Source organism: Mustelus asterias, chromosome 13 (assembly GCF_964213995.1).
Source record: "Mustelus asterias chromosome 13, sMusAst1.hap1.1, whole genome shotgun sequence".
In the NCBI taxonomy this organism is placed as follows: Eukaryota; Metazoa; Chordata; class Chondrichthyes; order Carcharhiniformes; family Triakidae; genus Mustelus; species Mustelus asterias.
The window spans coordinates 50905556-50918721 of record NC_135813.1 but is presented as its reverse complement, the minus strand read 5'-3'; the positions used below and the strand labels follow the sequence as shown (position 1 = coordinate 50918721).

At 45.8% G+C, this 13166-nt stretch overlaps 1 protein-coding gene across 9 annotated transcripts in view; it reads right to left on the bottom strand.

Annotated features, from left to right (window-relative positions):
* exd3 (exonuclease 3'-5' domain containing 3) overlaps positions 1-13166 on the bottom strand; it is a 637814-nt gene that overhangs the window by 205215 nt on the left and 419433 nt on the right. For all 9 annotated transcript variants that reach the window (XM_078226739.1, XM_078226741.1, XM_078226746.1 and 6 more), the window contains 2 exons: positions 9879-9932; positions 3946-4077 (listed from right to left, as the gene is read on the bottom strand). In XM_078226739.1, coding sequence (XP_078082865.1) covers positions 3946-4077; positions 9879-9932 — 186 coding nt within the window. The remainder of the gene's footprint in view (positions 1-3945; positions 4078-9878; positions 9933-13166) is intronic.

Sequence of the window (13166 nt, the reverse complement as noted above, 5' to 3'; positions counted from 1 at the left end):
ACTTCTCACATAAGAGTAAAAAGCCTTGGGGTTTTCCTTGATCCGACCCGCCAAGGACTTCTCATGCCCCCTCCTAGCTCTCCTAAGCCCTTTTTTTAGTTCATTCCTTGCTACCTTGTAACCCTCAAGCGACCCAACTGAACCTTGTTTTCTCATCCTTACATACGCTTCCTTTTTCCTCTTGACAAGACAAATATAAACAAATACAAATGTAAAAAAAATACCTCTGCCATTTCTTCTGGTTCCATACAAACATTTCCACCGTCATAGAACATAGAACATAGAACATTACAGCGCAGAACAGGCCCTTCGGCCCACGATGTTGCACCGACCAGTTAAAAAAAAAAACTGTGACCCTCCAACCTAAACCAATTTCTTTTCGTCCATGAACCTATCTACGGATCTCTTAAACGCCCCCAAACTAGGCGCATTTACAACTGATGCTGGCAGGGCATTCCAATCCCTCACCACCCTCTGGGTAAAGAACCTACCCCTGACATCGGTTCTATAACTACCCCCCCTCAATTTAAAGCCATGCCCCCTCGTGCTGGATTTCTCCATCAGAGGAAAAAGGCTATCACTATCCACCCTATCTAAACCTCTAATCATCTTATATGTTTCAATAAGATCCCCTCTTAGCCGCCGCCTTTCCAGCGAAAACAATCCCAAATCCCTCAGCCTCTCCTCATAGGATCTCCCCTCCATACCAGGCAACATCATGGTAAACCTCCTCTGCACCCTCTCCAAAGCCTCCACATCCTTCCTGTAATGTGGGGACCAGAACTGCACACAGTACTCCAAGTGCGGCTGCACCAGAGTTGTGTACAGTTGCAACATAACGCTACGACTCCTAAATTCAATCCCCCTACCAATAAACGCCAAGACACCATATGCCTTCCTAACAACCTTATCTACTTGATTCCCAACTTTCAGGGATCTATGCACACATACACCTAGATCCCTCTGCTCCTCCACACTATTCAAAGTCCTCCCGTTAGCCCTATACTCAACACATCTGTTATTCCTACCAAAGTGAATTACCTCACACTTCTCCGCATTAAACTCCATCCGCCACCTCTCGGCCCAACTTTGCAACCTGTCTAAGTCTTCCTGCAAACTACGACACCCTTCCTCACTGTCTACCACACCACCGACTTTGGTGTCATCAGCAAATTTGCTAATCCACCCAACTATACCCTCATCCAGATCATTAATAAATATTACAAACAGCAGTGGCCCCAAAACAGATCCCTGAGGTACACCACTTGTAACCGCACTCCATGATGAATATTTACTATCAACCACCACCCTCTGTTTCCTATCCGCTAGCCAATTCCTGATCCAATTTCCTAGATCACCCCCAATCCCATACATCTGCATTTTCTGCAGAAGCCTACCATGGTGAACCTTATCAAACGCCTTACTAAAATCCATATATACCACGTCCACTGCCTTGCCCCCATCCACCTCCTTGGTCACTTTCTCAAAAAACTCAATAAGGTTAGTAAGGCACGACCTACCTGCCACAAAACCATGCTGACTATCACCTATCAATTCATTACTCTCCAAATAACTATAAATCCTATCCCTTATAATTTTTTCCAACATCTTGCCGACAACAGAAGTGAGACTCACCGGTCTATAATTCCCGGGGAAGTCTCTGTTCCCCTTCTTAAACAATGGGACAACATTCGCTAACCTCCAATCTTCTGGTACTATACCAGAGGCCAACGACGACCTGAAGATCAGAGCCAGAGGCTCTGCAATCACTTCTCTTGCCTCCCAGAGAATCCTTGGATAAATCCCATCCGGACCAGGGGATTTATCTATTTTCAGACCTTCCAGAATATCCTGCACATCCTCCTTATCAACTGTAATACTGTCTATTCTACTCCCCTGCAACCCAGTGTCCTCCTCAGCTATATTCATGTCCCCTTGCGTGAACACCGAAGAGAAATATTGGTTCAATGCTTCACCAATCTCCTCCGGTTCCACACATAACTTCCCTCTGCCATCTATAACTGGCCCTAAACTTGCCCTAACCAACCTTCTGTTCTTGACATACCTATAGAACGCCTTAGGATTCTCTTTAACCCTATCCGCCAAAGTCTTCTCATGTCCCCTTTTAGCCCTTCTAAGCTCGCTCTTCAACTCCCTCTTAGCCAATCTAAAGCTTTCTAGTGCACTACCCGAGTGCTCACGTCTCATCCGAACATAAGCCTCCTTTTTCTTTTTAACCAACAAAGAAACTTTTTTGGTGCACCACGGTTCCCTAGCCCTACCAATTCCTCCTTGCCTGACAGGGACATACCTATCACAGACTCGCAGTAGCTGCTCCTTGAAAAAACTCCACATGTCGGACGTTCCCAGTCCCTGTAATCTCCTAGTCCAACCTATGTTTCCTAATTCTCTCCTAATAGCCTCATAATTACCCTTCCCCCAGCTAAAACCACTGGCCCGAGGTTCATGCCTATCCCTTTCCATCACTAAGGTGAACGTAACCGAATTGTGGTCACTATCACCAAAATGCACACCAACTTCCAAGTCTAGCACCTGGTCTGGCTCATTTCCCAGCACCAGATCCAATATAGCCTCACCTCTAGTTGGCCTGTCTACATACTGAGTCAAAAAACCTTCCTGCACGCTTCACACTTCATAGGTCCTATTCTTTCACATCTTATCCTCTTGCTCTGCACATACTTGTAGAATGCCTTGGGGTTTTCCGTAATCCTGCCTGCCAAGGCCTTCTCATGACCCCTCCTGGCTCTCTTAATTTCCTTCTTAAGATCCTTCCTATTAGCCGTATACTCTTCTAGATCTCTAACATTACCTAGCTCCCTGAACCTCGTGTAAGCTTTTCTTTTCTTCTTGACTTGATTCATTACAGCCTTTGTATACCACGGTTCCTGTAACCTACCATAAGTAGGTTAGTCTTTTCTTCTTTCGTCCTTAGTGTTGTGAAAACGACTACAGAAGATTTGGTTGAATCTGAGTTGCCTGATGATTGTGAGTTTGCTACGATACCGCGTGAGAATGATACAGAATTAGCTCCAAGAGATGAAGTATCTGCTGAAATTCCAAATCATACTCCTAGGGTCAAGGACAGCCAAATTCCAGAATATCGTATACAACCAAAGAGGGATAAAAGAGGGATTGACTTTCTTATTGACTGTGTATAATGATTAATGATGCAAATTACTGTCTCTTGAATATTCTTGAGTCCAGAGGGGCAATTTTTTCAGCAGAGGGTGGTGAGTGTCTGGAACGAGCTGCCAGAGGTAGTAGTAGAGGTGGGTACAATTTTGTCTTTTAAAAGCATTTAGAAAGCATTTCTACAGTTGCATGGGTAAGATTGGTAGAAGGATATGGGCCAAACGCAGGCAATTAGGACCAGCTTATTGGTAAAAACTGGGCCGAAGGGGCTGTTTCCATGCTGTAAACCTCTCTGACTCTGAGTCTGGGATTACATATATACCAGATCAGGATGTGGAGATGCCAGCGTTGGACTGCAGTTGGCACAGTAAGAAGTCTCACAACACCAGGTGAGTTACCTGATGAAGGAGCAGTGCTCCAAAAGTTTGTGATTCCAAATAAACCTGTTGGACTTTAACCTGGTACTATGAGATCAATTGGAATACCATATTGAGCTACAATGGTTTGTTCATTCAGTACTTCTAAGCACAAACAGTATTCGTGGGCAGTCTGTCCTTGCAATATGCACTGTTGACAGGTGAAGGGTCTCGATGCAACCAAAACTTAGACCAAGGAAATTCTTGAGGTACCTCTGTTTTCTCAGGATATCGTGAGTCTGTGCTTCCACAGTAGTAATGAATGCTAGTTCTGGGATAATATGCAAGAATGCACTCACTCTCTCTTACAGCACAAGCCTTGGTTAAAATATGGTTCAGTGAAAAAATAATCTGAGGCCTGAACATTCTTCCTTACCTGACAGCGGCTGAAGATGTCTTTCGGAGTGACTTTCACATTGAAGTGTTTGAGCACAGTAACTGCCTGGTCCTTCGCCTTCTCGGAGCAGTTAAGAGTGAGACAGCGGTCTTCTCCAACCTGAGAACGCAGCTGAAGAGAAGATAAGAACATCAGCATCTGTCCAACACCGCCTGAAGGGCGGCACGGTAGCACAGTGGTTAGCACTGCTGCTTCACAGCTCCAGGGTCCAGGGTTCGATTCCCGGCTCGGGTCACTGTCTGTGTGGAGTTTGCACATTCTCCTCGTGTCTGCGTGGGTTTCCTCCGGGTGCTCCGGTTTCCTCCCACAGTCCAAAGATGTGCGGGTTAGGTTGATTGGCCAGGTTAAAAATTGCCCCTTAGAGTCCTGGGATGCGTAGGTTAGTGGGATAGCGGGTAAAATATGTGGGGTGGGATTGTGGTCGGTGCAGACTCGATGGGCCGAATGGCCTCCTTCTGCACTGTAGGGTTTCTATGATTTCTATGATATGAAAGCTGCAGTCCATTACCTTACTCCTCTTGTCCCTTGGTGCTGACTGTTAGGTATAAATTATACTGTAAATGGCAGAACCCTTAGGAAACATTAACATACAGAGGGATCTGGGCATGCAGATCCACAGTTCCCTAAAAGTGGCAACACAGGTGGCCAAGGTGATTAAGAAGGCATATGGTATGTTTGCCTTCATCGGCCAGGGCATTGAGTACAAGAGATGGGAAATCATGTTGCAGCTATATAAAACCCTGATTAGGCTGCTTTTGGAGTATTGCGTGCAGTTTTGGTCACCACGTGGAAGCTTTGGAGAGAGTGCAAAGAAGGTTCACCAGGATGCTGCCTGGTTTCAAGGGTGTTGGCTATGAGGGGAGGTTGAATAAACTAGGATTGTTTTCACTGGAAAGATGGAGGCTGACGGGAGACCCGGTAGAGGCCTGCAAAATTATGAGAGGCATAGACAGGGGTGGATAGTCAGAGGCTTTTTCCAAGGGTGGAAGTGTCAATTACAAGGGGACACAGGTACAAAGTGAGAGGGATAAATTTTGAGAGAGATGTGCAGGGGAGGTTTTTGACATATATAGTGGGTGCCTGGGACACACTGCCAGAGGACGTGGTGGAAGCAGGCACATTAGCAACACATAAGAGGCATCTGGATGGGTATGTGAATAGGGAGGAAACAGAGGGATACTGACTGAGTAAGGGCAGAAGAATTTATTTTTAGTTGGAGCATCATCATGTTAGGAACAAGCTTGGGAGGGCTGAAGGGCCTGTTCCTCTGCTGTCCTTTTCTTTGTTCTCTTTTCACTGAGTGTGGAGAGACCTTGTCCACACCTTTCGGGTATAAATACAGACAGTGAGAATATCAGCCTCTCACTGATCACAGCTGACTCCAGGAATAAAACTCAAGTTCTGACAGCTCTGCACAGGGACATTTTCGTCAGCCCCTTGTGAGAGGCCTGGCATGTCATTGCAGAAGCAGGTTCCATCTCAGACCTCATTCCAAACTCCCTTCCTGACAACACCTATTTGAAACAATATGAACATTCTGGAATCACACACTGTCCCCTTCCCACACACTTATTACACCCTGCATGTTGAATTATGCATGTTACCCGCTGACCGCACATTACCCCTTACACTCATGGTACCCCCATACTATGTTGTTGTGAAGTTGAATTTATAAAGTTGTAAAGAATGTTTATAAAGATGTAAAAGAATTGTAAAAACGATTAGAGGGAAAAAACATAAGAACAAGGAGCAGGAGATGGCCATTTGGCCTATCAAGCCTGATCCGCCATTCAATAAGATCATGGCTGATCTTTTCGAGGACTCAGCTCCACTTATCCACCCGCTCACCATAACCCTTAATTCCTTTACCGTTCAAAAATTTATCTATCCTTGCCTTAAAACATTCAATGTGGTAGCCTCAACTGCTTCATTGGGCAGGGAATTCCACAGATTCACTGCCCTTTGTGTGAAGAAGTTCCTCCTCAACTCAGTCCTAAATCTGCTCTCCCTTATTTTGAGGCCATGCCCCCAAGTTCTAGTTTCATCCGCCAGTGGAAACAACTTCCCTGCTTCTATCTTATCTATTCCCTTCATAATCTTATATGTTTCTATAAGATCTCCCTTCATTCTTCTGAATTCCAATGAATATAGTCCCAGTCTCTCCTCATAAGCCAACTCTTTCAACTCCGGAATCAACCTAGTGAATCTCCTCTGCACCCCCTCCAGTGCCAGCATATCCTTTCTCAAGTAAGGAGACCAAAACTGTACACAGTACTCCAGGTGTGGCCTCACCAGCACCTTATACAGCTGCAACATAACTTCGCTGTTTTTGAACTCCATCCCTCTGGCAATGAAGGACAAAATTCCATTTGCCTTCTTAATTACCTGCTGCACCTGCAAACCAACTCCTTGTGATTCTTGCACAAGGACACCCAGGTCCCTCTGCGCAGCAACATGCTGCAATTTTTTACCATTTAAATAATAGTCCATTTTGCTGTTATTCCTACCAAAATGGATGACTTCACGTTTACCAACATTGTACTCCATCTGCCAGATCCTCGTCCACTCACTTAGACTAACTATGTCCCTTTGAAGACTTTCAGCATCCTCTGCACACTTTGCTCTGCCACTCATCTGAGTGTCATCTGCGAATTTTGACACACTACACTTGGTCCCCAACTCCAAATCATATATTGTGGGCGGCACGGTAGCACAGTGGTTAGCACTGCTGCTTCACAGCTCCAGGGACCTGGGTTCGAATCCCGGCTTGGGTCACTGTCTGTGTGGAGTTTGCACATTCTCCTCGTGTCTGCGTGGGTTTCCTCCGGGTGCTCCGGTTTCCTCCCACAGACCAAAGATGTGCGAGTTAGGTTGATTGGCCATGCTAAAAATTGCCCTTAGTGTCCTGAGATGCGTAGGTTAGAGGGATTAGTGGGTAAATATGTAGGGATATGGGGGTAGGGCCTGGGTGGGATTGTGGTCGGTGCAGACTCGATGGGCCGAATGGCCTCTTTCTGTACTGTAGGGTTTCTATGATTCTATATGTAAATCGTAAACAATTACGGTCCCAACACTGATCCCTGAGGCACACCACTAGTCACTGATCACCAACCAGAAAAGCACCCATTTACCCCCACTCTTTGCTTTCTGTTAGTTAACCAATCCTCTATCCATACCAATACATTACCGTAACACTGTACACCTTTATCTTATGTAGCAGTCTTTGATGCGGCACCTTGTCAAATGCCTTCTGGAAATCCAGATCCACCACATCCACAGGTTCCCCATTATCCACTGCACATGTAATGCTCTCAAAGAATTCCACCAAATTAGTCAAGCATGACCTGCCCTTCATGAACCCATGGGTTCATGACCCATGGTCTTACCAATGGGACAATTTATATCCAAATGTCTCACTATTTCTTCCTTGATGATAGATTCCGCATTTAGAACGGAACAATCTCATTAGTGACAGACAGCATGGTTTTGTAAGAGGGAGGTCGTGCCTTACAAATTTGGTGGAGTTTTTTGAGGAAGTGACAAAAACGGTTGATGAAGGAAGGGCCGTGGATGTCGTCTATATGAATTTCAGTAAGGCATTTGACAAAGTCCCATATGGCAGGTTGGTTAAGAAGGTTAAGGCTCATGGGATACAAGGAGAAGTGGCTAGATGGGTGGAGAACTGGCTTGGCCATAGGAGACAGAGGGTAGTGGTCGAAGGGTCTTTTTCCGGCTGGAGGTCTGTGACCAGTGGTGTTCCGCAGGGCTCTGTACTGGGACCTTTGCTATTTGTGATATATACAAATGATTTGGAAGAAGGTGTAACTGGTGTAATCAGCAAGTTTGCGGATGACACGAAGATGGCTGGACTTGCGGATAGCGAAGAGCATTGTCGGGCAATACAGCAGGATATAAATAGGCTGGAAAATTGGGCGGAGAGGTGGCAGATGGAGTTTAATCCAGATAAATGCGAAGTGATGCATTTTGGAAGAAATAATGTAGGGAGGAGTTATACAATAAATGGCAGAGTCATCAGGAGTATAGAAACACAGAGGGACCTAGGTGTGCAAGTCCACAAATCCTTGAAGGTGGCAACACAGGTGGAGAAGGTGGTGAAGAAGGCATATGGTATGCTTGCCTTTATAGGACGGGGTATAGAGTATAAAAGCTGGAGTCTGATGATGCAGCTGTATAGAACGCTGGTTAGGCCACATTTGGAGTACTGCGTCCAGTTCTGGTTGCCGCACTACCAGAAGGACGTGGAGGCGTTAGAGAGAGTGCAGAGAAGGTTTACCAGGATGTTGCCTGGCATGGAGGGTCTTAGCTATGAGGAGAGATTGGGTAGACTGGGGTTGTTCTCCTTGGAAAGACGGAGAATGAGGGGAGATCTAATAGAGGTGTACAAGATTGTGAAGGGGAGAGATAGGGTGAACAGTGGGAAGCTTTTTCCCAGGTCGGAGGTGACGATCACGAGGGGTCACGGGCTCAAGCTGAGAGGGGCGAAGTATAACTCAGATATCAGAGGGACGTTTTTTACACAGAGGGTGGTGGGGGCCTGGAATGCGCTGCCAAGTAGGGTGGTGGAGGCAGGCACGCTGACATCGTTTAAGACTTACCTGGATAGTCACATGAGCAGCCTGGGAATGGAGGGATACAAACAATTGGTCTAGTTGGACCAAGGAGCGGCACAGGCTTGGAGGGCCGAAGGGCCTGTTTCCTGTGCTGTACTGTTCTTTGTTCAAGCATTTTTCCTACTACATTTTTCCTAAGCTAACCGGCCTATAGTTACCTGCCTTTTGTCCATCTCCTTTTTTCAACAGTGGCGTCACATTTGCTGTTTTCCAATCCGCAGGAACCACCCTAGAGTCCAGCGAATTTTGGTAAGTTACCACTAGCGCATTTGCTATTTCTCCCGCCATCTCTTTTAGTTGAGTGGTCCCTTTAAAAACCTGTTTTTGTGTTCAATGTTCGAATGTTTAAAATGCATGTATACAGAGTACACAAATGGCAACATTTGTTTCATACCAAAAGCATCAGGGTTGCCTTGGTAACTGGCTCTGCAGGTTTTTGCATTTCTGTTAGCCTAGGAGTTTAAAGAAAACACTCAACTATTAAGAACCTATCAAATTTGAATTTGGTAGTGCGGATAGCATCAAACCAATCGTGGTGTAAGAAAAGTGCAAGATCTTCACAGGTATAAAGGCAAAAGCAACAGGCATTTTGAGAGAGAACATTTTGGAAGCACATTCAGCTGCCAGGGCAGCCAGTGAAATAGCCAGCATTCCTCTCTAGAGCAGCATTTCACTCCGCCAGTTTAAATATCTCTTAAGAGAATTATCCAGCTATCTAACCGAAGGATACCAAGTCAGAAAGACCTGACAGACAGGGGACAACTACCGAAGATCTCTAAAAAACTTCAGAACGCTATCAGACCTGGGAGTATATATATTTTTTTGAGAGTGACTAAGATTCTGTTATTTCTGTTTTGATACTGAATGATCTTTGTCTTCATCTAAGCAGCATTTCAATCGAACTGTATGGTAGTTAAAGTTCCTGGTTATTTAAATAAAATACCTTGTTAATTATTCACTTAAAGCAAGTGTCAGGCCTTTATATTAATGAACCTCTAGCCGTTAATTAAGAACAGATAGCACTTTCCCAAATAATTGTTGCAAATTATGACGCAAGGTAAAGGGGATGAACCTCTGTGTCGTAACAACGTGCTGATCACAGAGCGCACAGTGCCCACATGTTGCTTTGATGGCACAATGCCAATTGCTGTATGTTGACTGTGCACTTCCTGCACCCTGCCCAATACCAATTGACCACTGCCAACCATATGCTGCCAGTATCATGTCCACTGCCCACACAAAACTCTATGACCATTATAGCGTGATAATATGCGCACTCACCGTCTGATAGGGTAAGCCACAGGTTAGAATAATTCGGTTTTCTTCACGAGCAATCTGAAATAAAGAAAGGTGCTCATGTTAATCATATTTCAAGCATTACTGGGTGTCTATTGTAATAAAATGGTATGTCACACTTTATGTGATACAAAGAACAAAGAACAATACAGCACAGGAACAGGCCCTTCGGCCCCCCAAGCCCGCGCCGCTCCCCGGTCCAAACTAGACCATTCTTTTGTATCCCTCCATTCCCACTCTGTTCATGTGGCTATCTAGATAAGTCTTAAACGTTCCCAGTGTGTCCGCCTCCACCACCTTGCCTGGCAGCGCATTCCAGGCCCCCACCGCCCTCTGTGTAAAATATGTCCGTCTGATATCTGTGTTAAACTTCCCCCCCTACACGTTGAACCTATGACCCCTCGTGAACGTCACCACCGACCTGGGGAAAAGCTTCCCACCGTTCACCCTATCTATGCCTTTCATAATTTTATACACCTCTATTAAGTCTCCCCTCATCCTCCGTCTTTCCAGGGAGAACAACCCCAGTTTACCCAATCTCTCCTCATAACTAAGCCCCTCCATACCAGGTAACATCCTGGTAAACCTCCTCTGTACTCTCTCCAAAGCCTCCACATCCTTCTGGTAGTGTGGCGACCAGAACTGGACGCAGTATTCCAAATGCGGCCGAACCAACGTTCTATACATCTGCAACATCAGACCCCAACTTTTATACTCTATGCCCCGTCCTATAAAGGCAAGCATGCCATATGCCTTCTTCACCACCTTCTCCACCTGTGACGTCACTTTCAAGGATCTGTGGACTTGCACACCCAGGTCCCTCTGCGTATCTACACCCTTTATGGTTCTGCCATTTATCATATAGCTCCTCCCTACATTATTTCTACCAAAATGCATCACTTCGCATTTATCAGGATTGAACTCCATCTGCCATTTCTTTGCCCAAATTTCCAGCCTCTCTATATCCTTCTGTAGCTTCTGACAATGCTCCTCACTATCTGCAAGTCCTGCCAATTTTGTGTCGTCCGCAAACTTACTGATCACCCCAGTTACACCTTCTTCCAGATCATTTATATAAATCACAAACAGCAGAGGTCCCAATACAGAGCCCTGCGGAACACCACTAGTCACAGGCCTCCAGCCGGAAAAAGACCCTTCCACTACCACCCTCTGTCTTCTGTGACCAAGCCAGTTCTCCACCCATCTAGCCACCTCCCCCTTTATCCCATGAGATCCAACCTTTTTCACCAGCCTACCATGAGGGACTTTGTCAAACGCTTTACTAAAGTCCATATAGACGATATCCACGGCCCTTCCCTCGTCAACCATTCTGGTCACTTCTTCAAAAAACTCCACCAGGTTAGTGAGGCATGACCTCCCTCTCACAAAACCATGCTGACTATCGTTAATGAGTTTATTCCTTTCTAAATGCGCATACATCCTATCTCTAAGAATCTTCTCCAACAACTTCCCTACCACGGACGTCAAGCTCACCGGCCTATAATTACCCGGGTTATCCTTCCTACCCTTCTTAAATAACGGGACCACATTAGCTATCCTCCAATCCTCTGGGACCTCACCTGCGTCCAGTGACGAGACAAAGATTTGCGTCAGAGGCCCAGCGATTTCATCTCTCGTCTCCCTGAGCAGCCTTGGATAGATTCCATCAGGCCCTGGGGATTTGTCAGTCTTTAAATTCTCTAACAAACCTAACACTTCCTCCTTTATAATGGAGATTTTCTCCAACAGTTCAACACTCCCCTCCGAGACACTCCCAGTCAACACATCCCTCTCCTTTGTGAATACCAACGCAAAGTATTCATTTAGGATCTCTCCTACTTCTTTGGGCTCCAAGCATAATTCCGCACTTTTGTCCCTGAGAGGTCCGATTTTTTCCCTGACAACCCTTTTGTTCCTAACGTATGAATAAAATGCCTTGGGATTCTCCTTAATCCTGTCTGCCAAGAACATTTCGTGACCCCTCTTTGCTCTTCTAATTCTCCGTTTGAGTTCTTTCCTACTTTCTTTAGACTCCTCCAGAGCTCCCTCTGTTTTTAGCTGCCTGGACCGAACATACGCCTCTCTTTTCTTTTTGACCAGTCCCTCAATTTCCCTGGTTATCCACGGTTCTCGAATCCTACCCTTCCTATCCTTCATTTTAAGAGGCACATGCCTGTCCTGTAGCCCTAACAACTGTTCCTTAAAAGACTCCCACATGCCAGATGTGGATTTACCCTCAAACAGCCTCTCCCAATCAAGAGCTGCCAATTTCTGCCTAATCCCACTAAAGTTAGCCTTTCCCCAATCCAACACCTTACCCTTGGGACACCACTCATCCTCTTCCATCACTATCCTAAAGCTAACAGAATTGTGGTCACTATTTGCCACATGTTCCCCTACCGAAACTTTGAAGACCTGACCGGGCTCATTCCCCAGTACGAGGTCCAGTGTAGCCCCCTCTCTAGTCGGGCTATCTACATATTGTTCCAAAGAACCCTCCTGTACGCATTTTACAAATTCCTCCCCATTCAGAGTCCCTGATCTCAGCGATTTCCAGTCTATACCAGGGAAATTGAAGTCTCCCACTACAACAACCCTATTTTTCCTGCACCTATCCAGTATCTCCTGACATATCCATTCTTCCACTTCCCTTGGGCTGTTGGGGGGCCTGTAGTACACCCCCAACATAGTGACTGCGCCCTTCCTGTTTCTAAGCTCCACCCAGAGTGACTCGTTACACGACCCCTCCGAATTGTCCTCCCTCTGCACCGCTGTAATATGCTCTCCAACTAATACTGCTACTCCCCCACCTCTTTTGGCCCCTCCTCTGTCTCGCCTAAAACACTTGTACCCTGGAATATTCAGCTGCCAGTCCTGTCCCTCTTTCAACCAAGTCTCTGTCACCGCAACCACATCCAAATTCCTCGTGAGCATTAAGGCCCTAAGTTCATCTGTCTTACCTGCTACGCTCCTTGCATTGAAGTACAAGCACTCCAGACCTCCAGGCCCAGTGCGGTCATCCTCCCCCAGAGTGTTCAATCACACTGACTGGTAGGCAGAGTTCTTCCAGCTGATTAGATCATATTCTACTGATGTTTTTAACAGCGCATCTTACACAATATTTGCAACATAGACATTTCTGTACAGCAAATTCTCTGCCTTATAAGAAGGTATAGATTGGGTGAAGTGGCAGATGGAATTTAATCCCGAAAAGTGTGAGGTGATACACTTTGGAAGGAGTAATTTGACGAGAAAGTATTCAATGAACGGCAT